The sequence below is a fragment of the Ovis canadensis genome, chromosome 4 (assembly GCF_042477335.2).
Source record: "Ovis canadensis isolate MfBH-ARS-UI-01 breed Bighorn chromosome 4, ARS-UI_OviCan_v2, whole genome shotgun sequence".
Lineage (NCBI taxonomy): Eukaryota > Metazoa > Chordata > Mammalia > Artiodactyla > Bovidae > Ovis > Ovis canadensis.
The window spans coordinates 116171719-116195957 of record NC_091248.1 but is presented as its reverse complement, the minus strand read 5'-3'; the positions used below and the strand labels follow the sequence as shown (position 1 = coordinate 116195957).

Here is a 24239-nt window from a genome sequence, read left to right as displayed (position 1 = left end):
ACTGAACCTGTGTCTCCTGCAGTGGCAGGTGGAATCTTTACCACTGAGCCGCCGGGGAAGCCCAGTTACTACTGTATGGCAAAGTGACTCAGTTATACATATGTATGTATTCTCTTTCATATTCTTTTCCATTACAGTTTTTCACAGGATATTGAATATAGTTCCCTGTGCTATACAGTAGGACCTTGTTGTTTATCTATTCTTTTATATAACAGTTTGCATCTGCTATATATTAACTGATTTTAATGTTTCATCTAAGAGACATCTCTAAAAACTGTTAAATTGAAGATTGCAGTGTGACTTTCTTAAGTCAATTAGAATACATTTGTTAAGAGTCTTCGGTGAGCCAAGTTCTTGGTTGAAGGCATGTCTAACTATGGACTGAAAGGCCTGTCCCTTCCTGAAGCAATGTAAGAAACAATATGACGCCAGGGGAGGCTGCTCTGAGATTATTCCAGTCTGGTCCTGATGAATCTTGTCTAGCCTTTCTGATTGAGTTGAACAGAGGGAATAATCCATGTTCTCTTCCTCCCGTAAGAAAGACCATCTGGCAGGGTGCCAGAAAGGAAAGGACTTTGTAAACTAAATTTTGTTTTTGGCACATATGCCATAACTTAATATCATTTAATACTGTAATATTTCTCCCTCTTCCCCAAGAACACACTTACTAACATCCTTATTTTATATTCTGGGCACACAGCAATGTATGCAATACATGAAGTACCCGGCAAAAGACTGAATCTAATTGAAATGAAACTTTCTTCCTTGGTAAAGTCTGCTATATATATTAGCTGATTTTAATGTTTTATCTAAAAGACATCTATGAAAGCCGTTAACTTGAAGATTGCAATCTGAATTTAAGTCAGTTAGAGTGTTCAGGTCACACCTGTGTATGCTGAGTTGGTATTTGGGAAGACCCTTGCCCTCCTATAAGTTTCCCTTTATTCCAGGACAGTCATTTAATAAACCCTTAAAAGGTTAGAATATAGAATATATTGACACCAGTGCTTACATAATTTAAAAGAATTAAATACATAAATAAACATAAGTTAAATTTAAAAAGGAGTATACACGGACCACTGATGAGGATGTGCTAATAATCAGGGACCCAAAAAATGTTAGTTTATTATCCATGGTGTTCCAGATCCTCTGATCCAAACTCATAGGATTCTATTTGAGGTGCAAGATTCTAATGAGAGTTTACGTCATTTAGATAGAAACACCCATTAAATCAGGCCTCCCAGGTGGCTCATTGGTAAAGAATCTGCCTTCAGTGCAGAAGACGTGGATCCGATCCTTGGATCAGGAAGATCCCCTGGAATCAGAAACGGCACCCGACTCCAGTATTCCTGCCTGGAGAATCCCATGCACAGAGGAGCCTGGCGAGCTACAGTCCTTGGGGTCGCAAAAGAGTCAGACATGACTGACTGTGCACATACACATCCATTAAATCATTTCTCTGCCCCTCGTGTGACGTTAGTTAAGTCACTTGACTTCTTTTAGCCTCAGTGCCCTTATCTATAGATGGGAACAATGGTGACTTCTCCCTCAGGGGGACTTCAGGGCTGTTGTTAAGATCAAATGGGGCTGTGAATGTAAACGTTCTTGTAAACTGTACAGCCGGTAGGTTTATTTATTCAGAAATTAAGTCACTGATTAATTCATTGATCGATCACCATTTGTTGAGTAACTGCTTTGTTCTGGAACCTGTTTGGTTCCTTGGGATTCTGGGTGAGGAAGATATGGTTTCTGCTTTCAAGAAGCTTAGAATGCAGAAAAGACATTGACACCAAAATATGGGCAGTGACACCGAGCATAGTGGGGTTCAAAGAGTGCCGTGGGGGTGTGAGGAAGGATACTCCATCCCTGTTTGATGCTGGAAAGAGTTACCAGAAAAATGCTTTTAGAAAAAGTTTCCTTCCTGAACCAAAGCTTGACTAGAAGGTGTTATTTTCCAGATTCCTGTAAAGAGGTCTATGCTCTAATATTTCATCAAAATGGTATTTTTGGCTGGTGGTGGGAGGCTGCGGTGCACGTTTCGGAAAGAATGAGTAGGAAGTAAGGCTGCGTTGTGTGTAGCTGATCCTTCATCTTTCAGCCCCTTCGGTTGTGGTCACTTCATCTTGGTGGCCTGATGAATTGTCACGGTGACAGGAAACACTCTGGGGATGTTTAACAGTAGAGGGAAAATTGAAAGCCTTCCCTGAAGACACTCTTATCTCAGGGCTTATTTAGAGATCTTATATGGAAGGAGTTATAAGATGTGACTCTAAAAAACCCCATAATTGTGGGCTAATATTGCTGAAGCCAGACAGCAACCAACCCTACACATTCTTATTACAGTTACCTAAAAGATTTTTCTCAGAAGAGAGGAAGAAGCAGATTGTTCAAAACATTTAAATGCCTTTTTTTTTTTTTTTTGCTGAGACTTCCCTTGCTTCCAAATTTTTGGCTTTTACTAACCAAACTGCTTTACAACAACTTCATTTATGCCACTTTGGTTTGCCTGCTTGTACAGAAAGCTAAACCAGGATTTTCTTTGTTCTAAACTTTAAAATATAAAAGTAGTCCTACTAGTCTTGACCTACCACCATTGCCTTATTCCACCTCCTTGTCTGCTTCCCTGCAAAAAAGCAGTGTGACTACCTCTCTCCTATCAACTCCCTCTTCTGAACTAAATGCATTAAAATGATCAATCATTTTATTGCTACTGATTGTTGATTAAGAGTTTCTCAAATGAGAAGAAGAGTGGCAAAAATGTCAAAATAAAGGCAAAAAGGAAGAACTTCAATTTCTTGTCTTGGATGAGATAAGAGTCCCCAGTAGAGCTGAGGATGCATCCAGCTTAACAGGGGTGGACAGGGCTGTGGAAATTCACCTTGTTCTGCATTCAACCCCCTTGACTCATACATTGAGATTCTCTTTGCCTCAGAGGGTCAGAGGTGGAAAGTCATCTCAAAAACCTGTAGTACGATGACCCCCTAACTTGTACAATGACCCCTGTAGTACAACCCCCCTAACTAATGTCACCTCCCCTCTCCTCCTTTCACCAGTGAGAAAATAGATGCAAAAGCTGTCCATGCTGCATCTTAAGTTGAAGACAAATCAGGGTGAACCTGGTGGACAGGGCTGTGGAAATTCACCTTGTTCTGCATTCAACCCCCTTGACTCATACATTGAGATTCTCTTTGCCTCAGAGGGTCAGAGGTGGAAAGTCATCTCAAAAACCTGTAGTACAATGACCCCCTAACTTGTACAATGACTCCTGTAGTACAACCCCCCTAACTAATGTCACCTCCCCTCTCCTCCTTTCACCAGTGAGAAAATAGATGCAAAAGCTGTCCATGCTGCATCTTAAGTTGAAGACAAATCAGGGTGAACCTGGAATTTCAATCTTAGTCCCAAGTTTCTACTTACTGTAGAAACCTCAGAGGGCCCCATTCTGACTGTGTGTGCATGTGCTCAGTTGCCCCAGTCATGTATGATTCTTTGTGACCCTGTGGACCCTAGCCTGCCAGGCTCCTCTGTCTGTAGGATTCTCCAGGCAAGGATACTGGAGTGGGTTGCCATTCCCTTCTCCAGGAAATCTTCCTGACCCAGGAACTGAACCTGGGATTCCTGCATTGCACCTGGGAAGTCCCGTTCTGACTCTAGTATGTACCAAAGACTTCAGAAGGGGCACAGTTGTTTTCTAAACATCCTCTTGCGGAGGATTTTGAGGAGTGGCCTGCTTGTGGAGTGCCTGAGACCCAGGTGAGATTAGACTATAGGCCCCTCTGCATTCGGCCAGAAAAACCCTGTTGCAGGAGTCAGTTTTTCTGCTTTGGGTCAGTGAACTTAATAATTTCCTTGAAGTGTTCCATTGTCATATTCCCATTTCCCTACTTAGGGATGCGTACTATCTCTTATTTTTAGTCTGTTCCTCGAAGTTCAGAAACTTCTCTTTTGCTGTGATTCACTCACATATTTTATTTTGACTTATGGGATTCTCTGCCCCACACAGGGTCGTTTCCTTGATGACTCTTTGCCAACCTTTGGGCCTGGCACCTGCACACACGCCCTCCTCTCCATTCATGTCAGGAATGGAAGCCTTAATGGTGGGGAACAGCCAGATCCAGCCTCAGTGCAGGGCTGGGGTCTTCTACTGACTACAGTGGACAGTCGGCTTCACTTGAGGTGAATGTAGCTCTTTTCTACAAAGACTTGACTCCTGCTCTCTGCCAGGCTGTGCTCATTTGTTTGCTTGAACTAGCTCTGTTTATTTTGGTTGAACTAGTTCTGTGTATTTTGGTTGAACTAGTTTCTGTTTATCTGTTTTTGATTCCACATAAAATTTCTACCAATAGGGCATTGTCTTAGAGCCAAATTCGTGTTTTGGGTTGACTTATTCTAGGTCATAGTTCGATTTGAGGCACTTTGAAGGGAGGAGTAGTGTTCTCTGCTAGCAAGCAGAAATATGTATCTTCTTCACAGTGGACTGCACAGTATCATTGGCCTAGTAACTCTCTGGTGGATGTCAGGGATGAATTGATTACAGCTTTCCTGTTCAATCAGCAAGAAAGGGACACATCTCTTGGAGCCGATGGGCACTCAGATGATCTCCAGTTCCAGAAGGGCATTGGAAGATAAAAGTCAAAAGCCTGTTTGAAACGTCAGTGAGTTTATGCTATTGAGTTCCGAGTAACTCTTTTAAAATTTCCTTCCTAACCTAGTACATTGTGTTAAGACTTGAAGCTTGCACAGTTTTTGATCTTCCCATTCACCCCGATGGCATCCTCTCTCCCCTTTCATGGTGAGAACCTACAGGGCTGCTCCCTTTAACACCATGCCATGAACATCAGCCAAGCCAGTTTTGGGGAAAACAGGCTAAATTGCTAGAAAGGAAGGGAGTAATGCTCTAACAGGGAAAAATAGTCCCATCCTCTGGGCTGGAATCCAAGCTTCCAGTTTAGGGGGAGTTAATCCACTTTGAAGTAAGTCTACTGCATAGATAATGCATATCTTCTCGTAAATGTCACATGCCTCTTGTGGGATGGAGACTTATTTAGGACATGGAGATTTCTTCCTTGTTTTTATTCTTAAAGCTGAAAACATAGGATGTGGGTCTTCACTCTGTCTCCTCTATTCTGTAATTTGCTTTTGCTCATCACACTGCCTGAAACAGTTCTCCAAGCAATGGTGAAAAATCCACCAAAATCTTTCTTTAAAAAAACTATATTAGTTTTCAATCTGACAGCCTTGATTTCTGTTCATATTCTCTTTCCTCATTGGAAAATTTCCTCCAATGCTGAAGGCTGTGGAAAACAGCCTCAATGCAAACAAACCCAGACTTTATATCCCGACCACCTTTCCTGTCCTCTGGAAGATGATGCTTGAAAAGGAGTTCTTTTAGGCAGGTAGAACATGGAACAGCGGGTACACTCACCTCACAGTTTGGTTCAGCGATAAGATTAGGGAAACAGAGTCTTCATGTGGGATTGGTTAAACTGGGTTATAAAACTAGGTCATTTTATCTTTGGAAACCTTGAATGGAAAGGCAGAAAGAGGCAGGTGTGTGTGTGTGTGTGTGTGTGTGTGTGTGTGTGTGTGTGTACACCCATATGCACGTGTGCATGCTCTCATTTTAGCCTTGTTTACAACGAGAGGTCCTCACAGACCTGTGCCTTCTTTACAAGCTCCAGGCCTTTGCTCTTTAACTTCAGGCTTAGGTGTCATCACCCATAGTGACACAGCCTGATATCTTTCTTCACTTCCATCCCTCTTTTGGAAAAACATTGTCAGATTAATCAAGATGTCAGATTGCTGAGCCAAGCAGGAGGAGCTGACCATCTATGAATTAGTGAAGGTCCTGGCTATGACCAGTCATCTTAATAGTGGACAGATCTAGCATGACTCAGGCACCCTCACTAGTCTCTTATTTTCTAAAATTATGAAAATTTTAAATGATATCACATTGGCTGCTGGGAGAAATCACAGAATTGTACAGCTTCACAGCTCACTGAGAAGTAACTAGGTCTAATCTTTTGCCTCTTAGTAAGTGATTATAAACTAATAAAGGTAAACAGAAGAAATATATGTGAGCCATAAAGTAAGCCTCATTTTATAGTGGCCACATTAAAAAGCAAAAAAGGCATAGGTAAAATTAATTCTGTTTTCTAAAAAAATTTAAAGGACAGAGCTAGCTTTAAAAAAAATTAATTGAATTTGGCTGCACCGGGTTTTAATTGTGGCATGCAGGGTCTTTGGTTGTGGCATGCAAACTTTAGTTGTGGTGTGTGGGATCTAGTTCCTTGACCAGGGATCAAACCTGGACCCCCTGCATTGAGGGTGCAGAGTCCTAGCCACTGGACCACCAGACAGAAAGACAGAAAGTTGTGCTCAATCATAGCTGACTCTCTGTGACCCTATGAACCATAGCCTGCCAGGCTCCTCTGTCCATGGGATCTTTTCAGGAAAAAATACTGGAATGGGTTGTGATTTCCTTCTCCAGGGGATCTTCCTGACCCGGGGATCAAACCTGGGTCTCCTGTATTGCAGGCAGTATCCTACCTTGCAGATGGATTCTTTACCAACTGAGCCATCAGGGAAGCCCCTAAAAGTAATTTTAGTATTATATTTTATTTGCTCAAATATATCAAAAACATTACTATTTCAACACATACTTGGTACAAAAATGATCAATGAGAGAATTCACTTTTTGCAGAAAGGCAATCTTCAAAGTCTGCTATTTATTTTATTTTACACTGACAGCACATCTCAGTTAGTGCTTATCCCATTTCTAATGTTGAATCACCATTTGCTTATTGGACAGCACAGATCTAAACCATCCAAGACAGATTTTACCTATTATTACCTTAAATATTTTTAGGGGGAGGCAGTCCAGATTTTTTCCATTTCTGAATTTGTAAGAATATTTATATTTGACACATATTTATAACTCTCTTACTGTTTTAGAACTCTTCTCTTTAGCCGGTAAATGGCTTCATTTTGTGTGGATTGTTTGCTTCTGGTGTCAGTGTATCCTGTTGGTGTCATTCATTCACAACTCGCATCTTTTTACCGGTAGCTAATTACTGCTAAGAGTTCAGGTGGAACTCGAGGGCAAGGAATCATATCTATACTTACCTAGGTGGGTCTCTGCTCTTAGGTAACTGAATCTATCCATAGATAGGTTGATCTGTATAAATCTATGTATATCTGTGGATACATTGTTTTAACACTCACTCAGTTCAGTTCAGTTCAGTTGCTCAGTCATGTCCAACTCTTTGTGACCCCATGAACCGCAGCACGCCAGGCCTCCCTGCTCATCATCATCTCCCAGAGTTCACTCAAACTCATGTCCATCGAGTGGGTGATGCCATCCAGCCATCTCATCCTCGGTCGTCCCCTTCTCCTCCTGCCTCCAATCCCTGCCAGCATCAGAGTCTTTTCCAATGAGTCAGCTCTTCGCAAGAGGTGGCCAAAGTGTTGGAGTTTCAGCTTTAGCATCATTCTTTCCAAAGAACACCCAGGACTGATCTCCTTTAAAATGGAGTGGTTGGATCTCCTTGCAGTTCAAGGGACTCTCAAGAGTCTTCTCCAACAGCACAGTTCAAAAGCATCAATTCTTTGGTCCTCAGCTTTCTTCACAGTCCAACTCTCGCATCCATACATGACTGTTGGAAAAACCATAGCCTTGACTAGACGGACCTTTGTTGGCAAAGTAATGTCTCTGCTTTTGAATATGCTATCTAGGTTGGTCATAACTTTTCTTCCAAGGAGTAAGCATCTTTTAATTTCATGGCTGCTGTCACCATCCGCAGTGCTTTTGGAGCCCCCCAAAATAAATTCTGATACTGTTTCCACTGTTTCCCCATCTATTTCCCATGAAGTGATGGGACCAGATGCCATGATCTTCGTTTTCTGAATGTTGAGCTTTAAGCCAGCTTTTTCACGACTGCTACAGAAGAAATGCTATCTTCATTTAGAAATAGAGCTATTGTTTCTGTCTGGCAAGATGGGTACTCTGAGTTGTATAGTGTTTGAGATGGAATTTCAAGATGCATGTGTAGAGAAGAGAAAGAGGTCCCTGGGTGTGGAGAATGGGGTAAATAAAAAACATGACACAGAAAAGGAAAATATGACTATACTGAGATGCATAGCCTCATACATTCTATGAAACTGTGTATGAAGGTGAATAAGGAAGACCGCCTGGTAGCATTAATGGAAGGCCCAGTATGTGGGATTAAGTTTGGAGTTTGTTTTATAAATAATAGAGAATTTTTTTAGCATCCTGAGCAAGAGAGAGTCATAATCACAGCTGTGTTTTTAGGAAGTTAATTTTATAGCAGTGTAAAATATCAGAGAAGAGATGTGGATGGACCTAGAAACTGTCATACAAGTGAAGTAAATCAGAAAGAGAAAAACAAATACTGTATATTAATGCATTTATGCGGAATCTAGAAAAACGGTACTGATGAACCTATTTGCAGCGCAGGAATGGAGACACAGACGTACAAATGTATGAGTGCCGAGGGTGGGGGGAAGGAGGGTGTGGGATGAATTGGGAGATTGGAATTGACATATATACACTACTGTGTATAAAATAGATAACTAAAGAATCCACCTGCCAATGCAGGAGACGCGGGTTCCGTCCCTGGGTTGGAAGATTCCCTGGAGAAGGAAATGACAACCCACTCCAGTATTATTGCCTGAGAAATCCCATGGACAGAGGAGCCTGCTGGGTTACAGTCCATGGGGTTGCAAAAGAGTCAGACATGACTTAGCAACTAAACAACAACAACAACAAGAACCTACTCTATAGCACAGAGAACTCTGCTCAACGCTCGGTGGTGACCTACTTGGGAAGGAAATACACCCAAGAGCAAACCAGGACTGTTCCAGGTTCGGTTGGGGGTGGACTCTGTTCCACACAGTTATTCAGTGACCCAGACTGACAGTTAGTCTTACAACTTCATCAGAAGACTTTTAAATCATCCCAAAGACCAACTGCCCAGGTACCCAGTATGAGAACAGAGTATTGAGGAATGCCCATGAGAGGCTTAGTGGACCAAGTCTGAAAACAGTATACATCACTCTTGTTCATGGTTAGAACTGGGTCATGTGGCCACACTTGTTACAGGTGAGACTGGGTAGCAAACTCCAACTGTGTGTTCAGGAAGAAGAGGAGAATGAATTTGGTGAATGGCTAGCAGTCTTGACTACAAAGGCCCAGGAGAGAAATTTGGATGATACCAATATCTATGGATTGGGAAGACAGGAAAGGAAAACTGGAGACCAACCACAATGATAATAGTAAGAATTACATTGACCTTGTATTAACTTCTCATTGTGGGGAAGGCATTGAATGTTATTCATTTTCACATTTAAACATCTTTGTGACTTTGTGAGAGAAGTAAAATCATTATTGCAACTTCAGTGGGGAGTGAACTGAGGTCTAGCAAAGTTAGAGAGACCCGAGGTCATAGAGCTTGGTAGCAAGTTTACCTGACTCCAAAGCTTATGTTTACTGATACTGAAGTGGATTAAGATTTACCAGAAATGTAAGAAAAAAAATATTTTATTTGTCTACTCTATTTATGGGTGAATGCCACCCAGCTGGATACCTTTATACAGAATTCAGGAGTTCCCAAGGTCACCCTCACCTGCAGCTTCTGGAATTCAAAAGACCACACTTACGTTCAGTCATTCATTAGAAGGACTCAGAATTTAGTGAAGGCTGTTTTACTCACATTTATGACCTTTTACAGTGAAAGGAAAGTGAAAGTGTTAGTCACTTAGTCATGTCCTACTCTTTGCAACCCCATGGACTGTCGTTTGCCAGGCTCCTCTGTCCATGGAATTCTCCAGGCAGGAATGCTAGAGTGAGTAGCCATTCTCTTCTCCAGGGGATCATCACAACCCAGGGATCAAACCCAGATTTCCCGCATTGCAGGCAGATTCTTTACCATATGAGTCGCCAAGGAATCCCAATACAGTGAAAGGACACAGGTTCAAATCAGCCTAGAGAAGAGGTGCATGGTGCAGAGTCCAGGAGATTCCTGTACAAGGAGCTTCCAACTGTTCTCTCCCAAGCAATTTGGGACAGAGCTGACTTCTCCCAGCAGCCATGGTGGGAATGTATGTATGGTGTATCGCCACCAAGGAAGCGCATCTGAACCTTGGTGACCAGAGTTTAATTGGGGCTTAGTCATATGGACATGGTTGACCACCTGCATGGTTGACCTTAGCCACTTGACCCTCTGGAGGTTGAGTTGATATATACCCCACCACAAGTCAGTGCTATTTTAGTATATCTAGTATAACCCAGGGTCCCCAGGTAAACAAAGATGCCGTTATCAGGCAAGACATCCCAGGCACTTAAATTACCATTCTATAGTTGAGGGCCAAGGCCAAACCTCTCTTTGGGTAAGGTTACTTCTTTCTGATGCATTGGACAAGACAGATGTACAAGAAAAGGATGAGACGGGGAAAATATAGTCTAAGAAAGGTATGTTTCATGTTTTCCTTGCATGACTGGCTTTTTCTTGCATGCTTCTGTTTCTGTCGTGATTTTGAAAGATTGTCAAGTCTCTCAGGCATCCATGTTTATTTCTCACGGTATATGACTCTGAGCTAATGGACAGGTAAAAAAGTAATTATCCTTTCTACTTCTTGGAACCTTATATAACAAAAATGTGATTCATTCATTGATTCTTGGTCTCATCTTTTCAGTTCCCTAAATGTTTTCATTGTCTACTGTTTGCAAGGTGCCAAGTGCTGGACATTTAATGTCCATATGAAGGTTAGAATCTAGCATAAGAAGGAAACATAAATCAAATGGTCATGCCGATGAATGAATAATTGCCATCTGGGATAAATGATGGGAGATAAACATAGTTTTATGAGAGCAGCTAACAAAATGACTTCAATTTGAGGGTGAGTGTTGGCTTGAGAAAGTAACGCTCGATTTGGTGACCAAAGGGTAAATAGAAATTAACCACATAAGTCAGAATGGAGAGGAATAAATAACTTGGATATAGTAGACAATATACAGTGAAACAATTTTTAGTTAAGAAAGCACCAAATTCAGTGGACCTGGGATGAGAGGCTGTTTAGTCTCCTTGGGAAATACGAGGAGACCAGTGTGACTGCATGTCAGCGACCGAGAGGGAAAGAGAGAGGTGAGGTAACTGGATAGGGAAAGGAAGAGATGAGCGGGGCGGGGACACCAGGCAGGGGGCTGTTGGGAATGTTCCAAGCCAGGGGGGTGGAGGATCAGGTGGTAACAGTAGAGGTGGTGAGCAGTAATTGGGTCTCATATACATTTTGAAGCTAAAGTCAGTACCATTATTTCCCAAACCCAATTCCGTCCGGCTTTCTTCCTTCTCGTTCACTGTCACTACTTTTGTCAAGATCATCAGTGACTTAACATGTTCACATGGAAAAACCCAATGGCCAGTTCTCAGCCTTCAGCTTTTGACGCAGACCTTCTAGGGGCACTTTCTTCCTGGAAACGTTACTCTCTCTTTTTTTTGCTTTCCTTGTACTTCAGTGGCCACTCGATCCCAGTCTCCTTTGCTGGATCTTTCCTATGTTCTCAAACTCTTAAATGTTGGAACGTTCCACGGTTCAGAAATCAGAGCTTTCCATCCACATTCCATCCGTAGGGTTTTCCATTCTTGGCTTTAGATCAGTTAACGGTTGCCTCCCAAATTATTCATACAGTACAAACCTCTTCTTTGAACTTCAGACTTATAAAAAACAGCCTTCTCAACATCTTCACTTGAAGGTCTGAAAAGCATCTCAGAATTCCACATCCTCAAAACTGAACTCTTATTGCAGTGATCATTTCATAATGTATTAAAATATCAAACACTATATTATACACCTTAAACCAACATATTGAATGTTAATTATAACACAATTGAAAGTAGAATAACAGAAGAACCTGAACTCTCCCTCCCTACATCTGCTTTTACTCTAGTCCTCTCCCTTTATGCTTACTAAATGGTGTTCCCATTCTTACAACTGCAAGTATTTGCTAAAAACTTCAGACTAGTGAAAGCAGACACTCTGGGGGTGGGATGATAGGTATTCGTCAAAGCTCATCAGGTCATTTTAATGAGCAATCAGATTTGAGAAGCAGCGTGTTTGACCCAGCACCTTTTCCTTTCCTTCTTCTCTTACAAGTGTCGGGCTTTCTAATCAGGTTCCCCACTTAGGAGTGAAGCTAGTTCATCTTAGCAGTAGCAGTCCTTGCTGTGCATGGATAGTGATCAGCAAGCCCCTGAGTGCTTGCGGGGGTCGGGGCAGTCTTTAGTGCAGGAACATACCAACTGGCCTAGTGTGAATGAAGCCTCCCAGCCTGGTGAGTTACTGATGTCTCTTACATCTCTGACTCCCAGGTCTTGCCTGCTCCTACCCAGCTTCCTTGACCTACCAGGACTTAATTGCTGGCCTGCCTAGATTGGTATTATCAAGGATTTTTGACCTTTCCCCCACTGCAACATTTTATACTTCACTTTTTAAGAGTTGGTGGGATTTCTGCTGTAGTAAGTATTCCTAGTATTTGCTGCTATAATTATTTGTTTAGTTTCCACATTCGTTGGTAGGTTTCACTATACCCTAACTCTGTGCCTGGGCTTCCCAGGTGGTGTGAGTGGTAAAGAAGCCGCCTGCCAATGCAGGAGACATAAGAGATGCGGGTTCAATCCTTGGGTTGGGAAGATGCCCTGGAGAAGGAAATGGCAAACCCACTCCAGTATTCTTGCCTGGAGAATCCTAGAGGAGCCTGGTGGGCTACAGTCCATGGGATTGCAAAGACTCAGATATGACTGATGTGACTTGGCATACAACCCAGTGCCTGGCACCAGGGGTATGGAAAAATGCTTGCTAAATGAATTGAAGAATAAAACAATGGAAAGAAATTCTACAGATGATTATAAGTTACAGCTGGATACTAAATTCCCAGCGTTGTAGAATATTTGTTTGTTGAGCTTGATTTATTTAGGATAACTGGCAGAGCATTTCCTTTTAATTAATTTTTTATATTGTTTTCATCCATCACTGAGAACTTTTAGGGTTTCAAGTGAAGTGACGTGAAAGTTGCCCAATCATGTCTGGTTCTTTGTGACACCATGGACTATACAGCTCATGGAATTCTCCAGGCCACAATATTGGACTGGGGAGCCTTTCCCTTCTCCAAGGGATCTTCCCAACCCAGGGATTGAACCCAGGTCTCCTGTATTGTGGACGGATTCTTTACCAGCAGAGCCACAAGGGAAGCCCATAGGGTTCCAAACCTCCAGCTATTCTCTGCTACTGGAAGTATGAAAATATTTTTATTTTTTTTATTTTTTTATTTTTTTTAATTGACCATCTGTTTTATTGGTCTGTATGTTCACATGTATGTCAATACCACACTATCTTTAGAAGCAAGGAAATCATTCAACTTGGAGGACTTAGAATTGGGTGAAGGCCCTATTGAACTGGTAATAGGTTTAAATTGGTAGAAATTTGTTATGCTTTATCTATACAGTGACTTAAAACTAACTTTTAAGAAGCTTCTGGTTCAGAAGCATAATTTACCCATTAATAATATAAATGTGTTTTCAAGAAGTCTTTAAAATACTTTAATAATACTACCCTCCATAGCTAACTTGTTAAGAATCAACTTTTAATAGAATTTTTTTTTTCAGTTGTTGTGGACTCTGCAGTGGGCCTGGATGAATAAGGCTTTAGGTTGAATAACTTGAGGGTTTTTCCCCCTTATTTACTATATATTTCAAAGATGACCACCGGCATGGTTAAAGCATCTTTGGAGCTAACATCTTCATTATTGCTCAAAATTTTTTCAAACACATTTTCCATTTCTAGAATGTCAGTAGGACCAACTCCAGCAGTATTGTCAGGAGTGAAATAAAAAGTCTTTAGACTGCTGGGATTCACTAGTGTTCTTCCAAAAATCTAAATTTGAGATCCATTCTCCCCACCACACCCTGCTGCCCCCACTTATGCCTGAAAGGAAAATTGAAGTCAGGTTTGTCTTTTCTCTCCAGGAAAATGCCGTGAACGGGGAGCACCTGTGGCTGGAGACCAACGTCTCAGGAGACCTGTGCTACCTGGGGGAGGAGAGCTGCCAAGTCAGATTTGCAGTGAGTGTACGCCCGGCTCCCCTGTGGTCTGGCCTTTGTGAGGAAGCCTTGTGGGTAATTGAATCTGGAGGCAGCTGGGGTCACCTCGCCTGAATTTCCAAGGAGAGGTTTGAAAGAGCCCGTCCCTGTGAGACAGCCGACAGGGTTTATCAAATTAGCATGGCATTTAAGGGCTCATTTGAATGGCTTTAGGTGTTTTTCTTGACTCTGCAGGTGGAACCATGGAGTAAGGTGCTCCTTTGTGATGATACCCGGGGTGGGTATTTGTTCGTGTCTGGGGGTGGGGTGTCTTGTGGGGAGAGGCCTGTGTGTGGAGGAAGGGTCTCTGTGGGAGGGGGCTCTCCTTTGTAGGGGAGCACGTGTGGTGGAGGGCACTACTCTTGGGCAAAGCTGGAGATGAGTGCAGACCTTGGTCTGGTGGTGGGTGCAGGCTCACAAATAATTAAGACTAGGCTCCAGATTATGACATTCTAGGAACTATTAATATATATGTGAATGACAGTCAATTACATTAAGAGTATATGTGGCTTTTAAGTGTTTGAATGTTAAATCCTCTTTATGTTCTGTGAAAAGAGCATGGTTGCCAGGCAGTAAGTTGGGAGAAACTAAAATTTTAGTATTGAGAAAGTGAACTTAAAATTTTTTGTGGTTTCAAATAATGGTTCCAAAAAGAAAGTAATAGGAAACTTAGAATAGTAAAAAAGAAAGAAAGAAAAGATGTATTATTTCTTATTTGGAGGAAATTGGCATCATAATTGACCTAATAATATTTTTTTTTTCTTTTTGATTATGCTTGTTTATTATGTGAAAGAAAGATTGGGGCAAAATGTAGAACCTAGAAATTGCGAATGACTGTGTTTCTGTGAATAATGAAGAAGGAAGAAATTGAGTTTCTGCCAAAGTTTCTGGAAGAATATAGACCTCAGGGACTTTTATTAGGCTGCCTGGAATCACAAAGCTGGGGAACAAAGATCTTTAAAATTACATTAGCTGTTTTGATACCTAGTTTATAGGTTTTGTTTGAAAAACTTTATGAGAGTTTGGAGGACCAAGGTTTGTTTGAGTGAGGATGGAACAGTTAATTATCAGTTAAAGACCCAGCTGTACAGGCTATCAATCCAAAGTCAGGAAACCTGGATTTGAGTCTCAGTGTTACCACTGGCTGTGTGACGCTGAGAATGCCTGACCTTTGGGTGTTGGTCATCTTCAAAGTAGAAAAATGGAGAAGGATTAAATTAATTTTGTTTCCAACTCAGATCTGTACTTTGTTGTTTGCATTTTTTTATGTAGTTGTAAATTCAGTTGATTCAAACATCATTTCAACTTTATGCATATGCATTTTCAATTAAAGTATAATTGCGTGGAACTCGATTAAATTAACCAAAACCAAGAGAAGCTCAGCTGTTTGGACTAAACTGCTATAAATGATGAATTAGCATTTGGATCTTAGTTAATTGCGTAAATACTGGTCTTGATAATGGAAAATGGAAAAAATGAAAGCAATTCTTCCTGCATGTGTACTTTTGAACTGTTATCTACTGATGTTGCTGCCAACTAATAGACTGTAATTTTATGGGGTTCTGCCTTATTTCTAGATTACTCTTTGATCTTTTTCTGATGGTCTTTTAGGGTCAGCCATACGTTACCTCTCTTGACAAAAATATGAACAGGTACCTACATCCTCCTTAACCTTTGTTTCAGTAAATAGCACTAATTGATTATAACTTGGTCACTATTACCTCTAGGCCAGGAAAGTAATAAAGAAAAGGAAATTTTAGGGAGATGTAAGTAAATAATGGAGTTATGAGACTTCCTAATGTTCTTTTGAACCTTCCTTATGCTTGCATCCCAAATACTTGGCTCTCTTAGCTCACTTTACAAAGTGTCTGGAAGATAAAGATCTCTCCTCCCAGAAACATTATTTAAATGAAGGCATAAGTTGGTGAGGAAGCTGAAGATCTATGTTTCCTCATTTCATGTTCTGAAGGCTCAGTTTCTTTACCTGTAAAGTAAGGGAAATGTTTTGAGGATTAGGTGAGATAATGCATTGAATCAGCTTAGTTGCCAGACAGACGTAATGAATTAAAAGAGAGAGGAAAAAAAAAAAAAACCTACAAAGGAGAAGAGCAGATAATTTACAAAGGAACAACTAATCATAAAGGCACCCAAATTAAAACAACTATGAAGAGTCAGCATCATGTGTCTGTTAACAAAGAGTTACAGAATGATACTACCTCGCTGGCTCGTTTGGAACAAAACTGGTTTTCTCACTATCAAAATTGTCCATATGTATTCATAATAAAAGCGTTGGAGCTTGCTCTCTCTAGCTTGCTCTCTCCACCTCATTTTGGCATCACGTTTTAGGAAGGACATTGACAAAGAGAAGACCCGGGACAGTGTAGGAAACTTTGTAGTAGAAGGAAGGAGAGGAAACTCTCCTATAGAAGAGATGGGGAAGTTGGGAGGGGCTATTATAAACAAAAAGTCCATTGAAGGAATCTGACAGTTTGAAGTATAGTGATTTTTCATTGGCTAAGCTGTTGCCAGGTAAAGAGAAAAAAAAAAAATCTTTCTTCCTATTTATGGTGATAGTAAAGCAGTGTCACTCCTGCCAGAGATGCAAAGTACATCTCTTTCTGTTGGGATCTGAGAGGGGGCTTTCCAGGTGTCTTTTCCAATAGATGAAATCTCCCTGTTGCAAGGTTTGATGCTTAAGGTCTTCATTTCCATGACTATGTTTTCCCTTTGGTGACCATGAGTTTGTTTTTGAAGTCTGTGAGTCCGTTTTTGTTTTGTAAATAAGTTCACTTGTATCACTTTCTCTAGATTACACATACAAGTGATATTGTATGATACTTGTCTTTCTCTGTCTGGCTTCCTTCACTTGGTGTAATAATCTCTAAGTTCATCCATGTTGCTACAAATGGCATTATTTCATTCTTTTTTATGGCTAAGTAATATTCCATTGTAGGGGCATCCCAGGTGGTTCAGTGGTAAAGAATCCACCTGCTAAGCAGACCTGGGTTCAATCCCTGGGTTGAGGAGATCTCCTGGAGAAGGAAATGGCAACCCACTCCAGTATTTTTGCCAGGGAAATACCATGGACAGAGGAGCCTAACGGGCTACAGTCCATGAGGTTGCAAAGAGTCAGACACGACTTAGCAACTAAACAGCAACAACAAATATTCCATTGTATATAAGCACCACATCTTCTTTATCTATTCCTCTGTCAATGGACATTTGCACTGATTTCATGTCTTGGCTATTGTGAATAGTGCTGCAGTGAACATTGAGAAGAAAAGGGAAGTGTTTTGTTCTCCACTGTTAGAAAGGTAGAACTAAGTTCTAGATATAGAATCCACTGACTCTAAGAGTGGATCTTACACTTTGGTATAATAAACATCACCTGGGAAACCTGTTAACAATGTAGATTACTTTTTAAAATCCTTATTCCAAATGCTGATTCAGTATGTCTGGAGTTAGACTTGAGAACCTGCAATTTTCAATAAGCACCTCAAATAATTATGGTACAGATGGGCCACAAACTTAACTTTGACAAATACTGTATTATAAGGAATACCATCGCCATGGAAAAGGAATGCAAAAAAGCAAAATGGCTGTCTGTGGAGGCCTTACAAATAGCTGTGAAAAGGAGAGAGGCGAAAAAGGAGAAAAGGAAAGATATAAGCATCTGAATGCAGAGTTCCAAAGAATAGCAAGAAGACATAAGAAAGCCTTCTTCAGCAATCAATGCAAAGAAATAGAGGAAAACAACAGAATGGGAAAGACTAGACATCTCTTCAAGAAAATTAGAGATACCAAGGGAACAGTTCATGAAAAGATGGGCTCGATAAAGGACAGAAATGGTATGGACCTAACAGAAGCAGAAGATATTAAGAAGAGGTGGCAAGAATACACAGAAGAACTGTACAGAAAAGATCTTCATGACCCAGATAGTCACGATGGTGTGATCAGTCACCTAGAGCTAGACATCCTGGAATGTGAAGTCAAGTGGGCCTTAGAAAGCATCACTACAAACAAAGCTAGTGGAGGTGATGGAATTCCAGTTGAGCTCTTTCAAATCCTGAAAGATGATGCTGTGAAAGTGCTGCACTCAATATGCCAGCAAATTTGGAAAACTCAGCAGTGGCCACAGGACTGGAAAAGGTCAGTTTTCATTCCAATGCCAAAGAATGCTCAAACTACTGCACAATTGCATTCGTTTCACATGCTAGTAAAGTAATGCTCAAAATTCTCCAAGCCAGGCTTCAGCAATACGTGAACCGTGAACTTCCTGATGTTCAAGCTGGTTTTAGAAAAGGCAAAGGAACCAGAGATCAAATTGCCAACATCTGCTGGATCATGGAACAAGCAAGAGAGTTCCAGAAAAACATATATTTCTGCTTTATTGACTATGCCAAAGCCTTTGACTGTGTGGATCACAATAAACTGTGGAAAATTCTGAGAGAGATGGAAATACCAGACCACCTAACCTGCCTCCTGAGAAACCTGTATGCAGATCAGGAAGCAACAGTTAGAACTGGACATGGCACAACAGGCTGGTTCCAAATAGGAAAAGGAGTACATCAAGGCTGTATATTGTCACCCTGCTTATTTAACTTTTATGCAGAGTACATCATGAGAAACGCTGGGCTGGAAGAATCACAAGCTGGAATCAAGATTGCCAGGAGAAATATCAATAACCTCAGAGATGCAGATGACAACACCTTAAGGCAAAAAGTGAAGAGGAACTGAAAAGCCTCTTGATGAAAGTGAAAGAGGAGAGTGAAAAAGTTGGCTTTAAAGCTCAACATTCAGAAAATGAAGATCATGGCATCTGGTCCCATCACTTCATGGGAAATAGATGGGGAAACAGTGGAAACAGTGTCAGACTTTATTTTTTTGGGCTCCAAAATCACTGCAGATGGTGACTGCAGCCATGCAATTAAATGACACTTACTCCTTGGAAGAAAAGTTATGACCAACCTAGATAGCATATTCAAAAGCAGAGACATTACTTTGCCGACTAAGGTCCGTCTAGTCAAGGGTGTGGTTTTTCCAGTGGTCATATATGGATGTGAGAGTTGGACTCTGAAGAAGGCTGAGTGCCGAAGAATTGATGCTTTTGAACTGTGGTGTTGGAGAAGACTCTTGAGAGTCCCACGGACTGCAAGGAGATCCAACCAGTTCATTCTGAAGGAGGTCAGCCCTGGGATTTCTTTGGAAGGACTGATGCTAAAGCTGAAGCTCCAGTACTTTGGCCACCTCACAAGAAGAGTTGACTCATTGGAAAAGACTCTGATGCTGGGAGGGATTGGGGGCAGGAGGAGAAGGGGACAACCGAGGATGAGATGGCTGGATGGCATCACTGACTCGATGGACGTGAGTCTGAGTGAACTCTGGGAGTTGGTGATGGACAGGGAGGCCTGGTGTGCTGCGATTCATGAGGTCGCAAAGAGTTGGACATGACTGAGCGACTGAACTGAACTGAAGGAAGAACTTTAATAATCAGAGCTAGGACAACCAGCAAGAGCACAGGTGCCTGGAGAGATGGGCTCAAAGAGGGTGTTTATGAGTAAGTTAGTGGCCATCTTTCAAGGATGCTACAGTGGGGTGTACCTCTGCTTTGGATAAGGGTTTAGGCAAGGAGATCTCCAAGAGAGGCTCCAGTTTAAATATTCTGTTTGTAGCTCTCTTAGAATTGAGCAACAGTTTTGAAAGGAAAAAAAAATAAAAGCATGTGTAAGCAAATTATGTATTCTCATTTCTTTTAAAGAACCACCTTTGAAGAAAGCCAACCTGTTGGGTTTAGTATCAGATTACCATAACCAGGTGCTACCTGCAGGCTTATAAACAAAGTCCAGGCAGAGCATGGAGGAGGAGTGAATCCATCACTGAAGAGGTGCTTTTCACTCCATACCCTAATTTAGCAAAGCAAATGTCACGGGTGGAAGTTAAGAGAAAGGAGGAATCAGTGTGGGCTGAGTAGACAGAGGAGGCTTCATGGAAATGGGGCTTGAAGGCAGTATTGAAAGATGGGTTAGACTTACGTAAGTAGAGTGGGGAAGGAGAACTTTTCAGGCAGGGGGAGGAACATGGGCAGACTCAAAGGCAGGAAGATGCTTTGTATGCGGGAGCAGACAGTCACGAGACACCATGAACACAGCAAAGGGCATGTGTTAGGTAAGAATGGAAATCAGGATGGGTGGGGGTGTCTGTCTATGTTTTCTCCACTGAAACTCAGAGTGCATGTTGTAAAAAATGGCTGTGTGCTGATGGAGCCTGGCCCTATTGTCTAAAGCAGGACGGACTTGAGTGTGAAACTGACTGCTGTGAACCTGTCACCCCAGCTTATGGGGACGGTGCCATAACTTATTTAAAACCAAAGCCATCCTGCAAATTCGGACCTCCTTCTGCCATGCATGGATGGACCTGGGGGCCTGATGTTGGAGGACATTGCAAGTGAGGCAGAGACGATCTAGGACATGAAGACTGTCGTCGGAGCATTTGCTCCAGAATCTCAGGGCTGAACCCAATTACCTTTAAACTTCTTCCTTTCGTATTTCCTCCAGTGACAACATTTAATACTGTAGAATGTCTGTGCGTAGATATTTAATGGGATTAAAGTTGTTCCCAAATCAGCAACAGTCCCCAAGCTAGTAATGGCTTCTTTTTCTCATCTGGAGAGAAGAAAAGGACGCAGAAGTAATGAAATTGGAGCAGAAGGATCATGATTTCCCATCATGATTATAAGGTGAAAAACGAAAAAAAAAAAAAAAAATTCCAGCAAGGACCACTTTTATTTCATGATATTTCCTTAAATGGGTGTTTCTTTATTCATTTGTTCTACAAATATTTATGAGATGAGTACCCTGTACTAGAAACTTCAAACTGAGTTGAGAGTGACAGGTGACAGTTAATTGTAAGTGACAACGTCATGGCTTAGTCAGGACACTCTGTAGAAGTCATTCTGGTGTGTGGCTGATCGGATATACAAAGATGTTCAGCCAAATACATACCTCATCCCAAAGACACTCATGCCTTCACTAAGAATCCACAGAGGACATAGATGTGCACACTTATTTTTACACCTAAAAATACTTCCTGTATCACTGTGTAGAGGGGCAGACAACCATGGTCACACTTGGGTGGTGGAAAGGATGGGGGTTCTCAGTGAAACTGACCTGGGTTGGAAAACCTTTTGTTTCATCCAGGTACGGAGTGAATTTTGGACATAGTGTTTCACTTCCTTTTTGCTCCCATTTCCTGATTTATTGTATTGTTGTTAAGATTGACCCCAGTGATTCTTATTCCTGGATAAGCATTGTCGTTCCTTTTGAAACTTTATTTCTTAATTTTACTTTGTAAAATGGTTGGTTCCCTGCCACATCAGGATCTCTGGAGAGTGGGACCAGACACGAGTATTTTAAAAACAGACTCTACAGCTGATGTTATGTTCTGTCACACACAGTGGGTAGGGAGCCACTGATATACTTCATAGAGTATCAGGACCAAATGAAGTGGCCTGGAACCCATGTCTGGTGTACAGTAGCTGTTATGGGGTCAATTGTGTACCCCCCAAATATGCTTAGGTCCTTACCCCCACTACCCCCAGATATGACTTATTCAGAAATAGGATTGCTGCAGATATAATTAAGATGAGGTCACACTGCAGTAGGGTGGGACCTCATCCATTTTGACAAGCGTCCTTACAAAAGAGGAGAGGACACACAGGGGTAGACAGGGAAGAAAGCCACATCCTGGTGCAGGCAGAGACTGGGGTGACAGAGCCGCAAGCCAAGGCCTGCACCTATTACCAGAAGCTAGGAGAGAGGTCTGGACAGATTCAACCTCAGAAGGGTGCCAACCCTGTTAACACCTCGGAGTCAGGCTGTGCGAGAATTCACATTTCTATTGCTTTCGGTTCCCCAGGGTATGGTACTTGGCTAGGGCAGCCCTAGGAAGTAAAGGCAGTATTCATTCTGTTAAAGTGAATTACCTTACCTGGCCACACAGGTGCCTGCATGTGGCTCTCAGATGCCCTTGCACAGGTATATTTAAATCGGGCTTGCTGGAGGATCTCAGTTGACAGGTATGTGGCTTTCTGGAAACATGAGCAGACAGACAGGTAGGTGCCAGAAGCCAAGAACTATGGGAAAAGAAAAGGTAGAAAGGTGAGGGAGACTGCGTAGGTTGGGTAAGAGGGAAAAGGAGCTGACAGACTTCAGAGTGCTGTTACCAGATATATCTTCTCTATTTTTAAACGTGCTTGTGTTGCCTTCTTTTGGTGGGTAGGCTAATGGGTACTGTTCTGCTTTTGTTATTGTTTTGTTCGTGTGTTTGGTGGTTTGCATTGGGCAAAAGTGGGCAACCCCACCTGTGACACCTGACCTTAATACTGTTTGGCACTAGACAAATATAGTGTTAGGAAATGAAGGAATTGCATTAAGGAGGCCAGGTGAGATGGGGAGGAGGGGGAGTGGGGAGAGAGGAGCCACTCGGACGCAGAGACAGGTAGCTCTGGATAGAAGTCCTGGCTCTGTCCTGCTGCTCTGCGTCTCAGGTCTCCCTGTAAAACAGTGATGGTTACATCTGCTTCTCGGAATTGGTGGGAGGATTAAATTAGTTGATAAAGGTTAACCTCCTCCTTCTTTGTCTCCTGTCCCTGATTGTACTTCAATATCATTAGTTGAATGAGCTAATCAGTACTTTGGTTGGACTTTGGTTTCAGCACGGCCTTCTGTTCAGGAGGATTCTGCCTAGCCCCGACAGTGAGGGGCTCACACTTTCCCTTCAGGAGGATCTGCCTAGCCCCAACAGTGAGGGTCTCATACTTTCCCTGTCCTTTTGCTGCCGTGGTAGTACGCATAGTCTCCCCAGGTCGTGGGTGGAACCAATTGACTGCTATAAACCAAAGTAACTCTTTCTGGACTATATTTCCCAGGCCATATCTTCTTCTTGGTCAGAAGCCTCATCCTTGTCATTGGGCACCACGGCATCTGCTCACGAGGATGCTGGCTACGTCCCTGGGTTTTTGAAAGAAACTTGTAAGAAGAACGGGGACTTCCCTGGTGGCTCAGAGAGTACCAAATCCACCTGCAATGTGGGAGACCTGGGTTTGATCCCTGGGTTGGGAAGATCCCAAGAATACGAGGGCAGTAGCTCTCTGTCCTATTTGAAGGAAACTTTCAGCTTTTTGCTTTAAAAAGGAAAAAAGCTGGTGACAGTCCTGTCTGATTCATTTCTGGAAGATGCGGGTACCGGACAGCAGTATGTGCAGATGCTGGTTTGCGTGCATCTGTGTGCTGGGAGCGAGAAGAGAGAGCTGGTCCCCAGCACAGGTGGCTGACGACCTCTGACCATCTGTGCATTCGGGTCTGGGGGGTGGACACCCCAGAGCACCCACAATGGACGGGAGCTTCAGACTGCACTGGGACTGCCTGCTTGCCGCCTCTGGTCATCCAACACAGCAGACTGATGCTCTGTACCTCCAGACGGTGGCCTGGCTGGGCGGGTGCGGGCTCACAGAGAGAGAGAGCTGGGAGTGTGGCAGCGAAGCTCAGGAGCCCAAGCCAGCCTTGCAAGCTGTTTGGGTGCTGGTGCAAAGATGCCATCTCCGTGGAGCCTCTGAGGCCGCCGCTCTCTGCCAGAGACGCCTCCAACCATGAGGATGCTGGGGAGCTCATGAATGCAGATGACTCAGAGAGAACAGAGCCATCAACCAGAATAATTCTGAAAAAGCATTTGCTCAGACGGGCTCTCTGCTTTTGACCCCTGAGTCAGGGGATGTGAATGGAGGAAGAGGGCAGGGTGTTCCCGTGGGTGCAAGGGGTGTTGCCCATATGTGTCTGGCCAGATGATTGGCAGTTTCCACGAGGTCAGCCAGGTGCACACACAGAACTGAGACCAGCATGTAGCAGGTCCTTAGTAAAAGTTAGTCATTGTTGTTGTTACAACTATCATTATCACTGTGATTATTTCACATAGAGTGTTATCTGTATACCTGAGGAGCATATAATACAGACCCCGTCCACTTTATGCACTAGAGAGAGTGATAAGATATGGAACCCAGGAAGCTGCAGGGTTCTGTCACTCTCCTAGCTG

At 42.4% G+C, this 24239-nt stretch overlaps 1 protein-coding gene across 3 annotated transcripts in view; it reads left to right on the top strand.

Moving 5' to 3' along the window:
- The window catches only part of DGKI (diacylglycerol kinase iota), a 507168-nt gene that overhangs the window by 182706 nt on the left and 300223 nt on the right, over window positions 1-24239 (top strand). For all 3 annotated transcript variants that reach the window (XM_069588482.1, XM_069588483.1, XM_069588484.1), the window contains one exon: window positions 14040-14135. In XM_069588482.1, the coding sequence (XP_069444583.1) occupies window positions 14040-14135 (96 nt within the window). The remainder of the gene's footprint in view (window positions 1-14039; window positions 14136-24239) is intronic.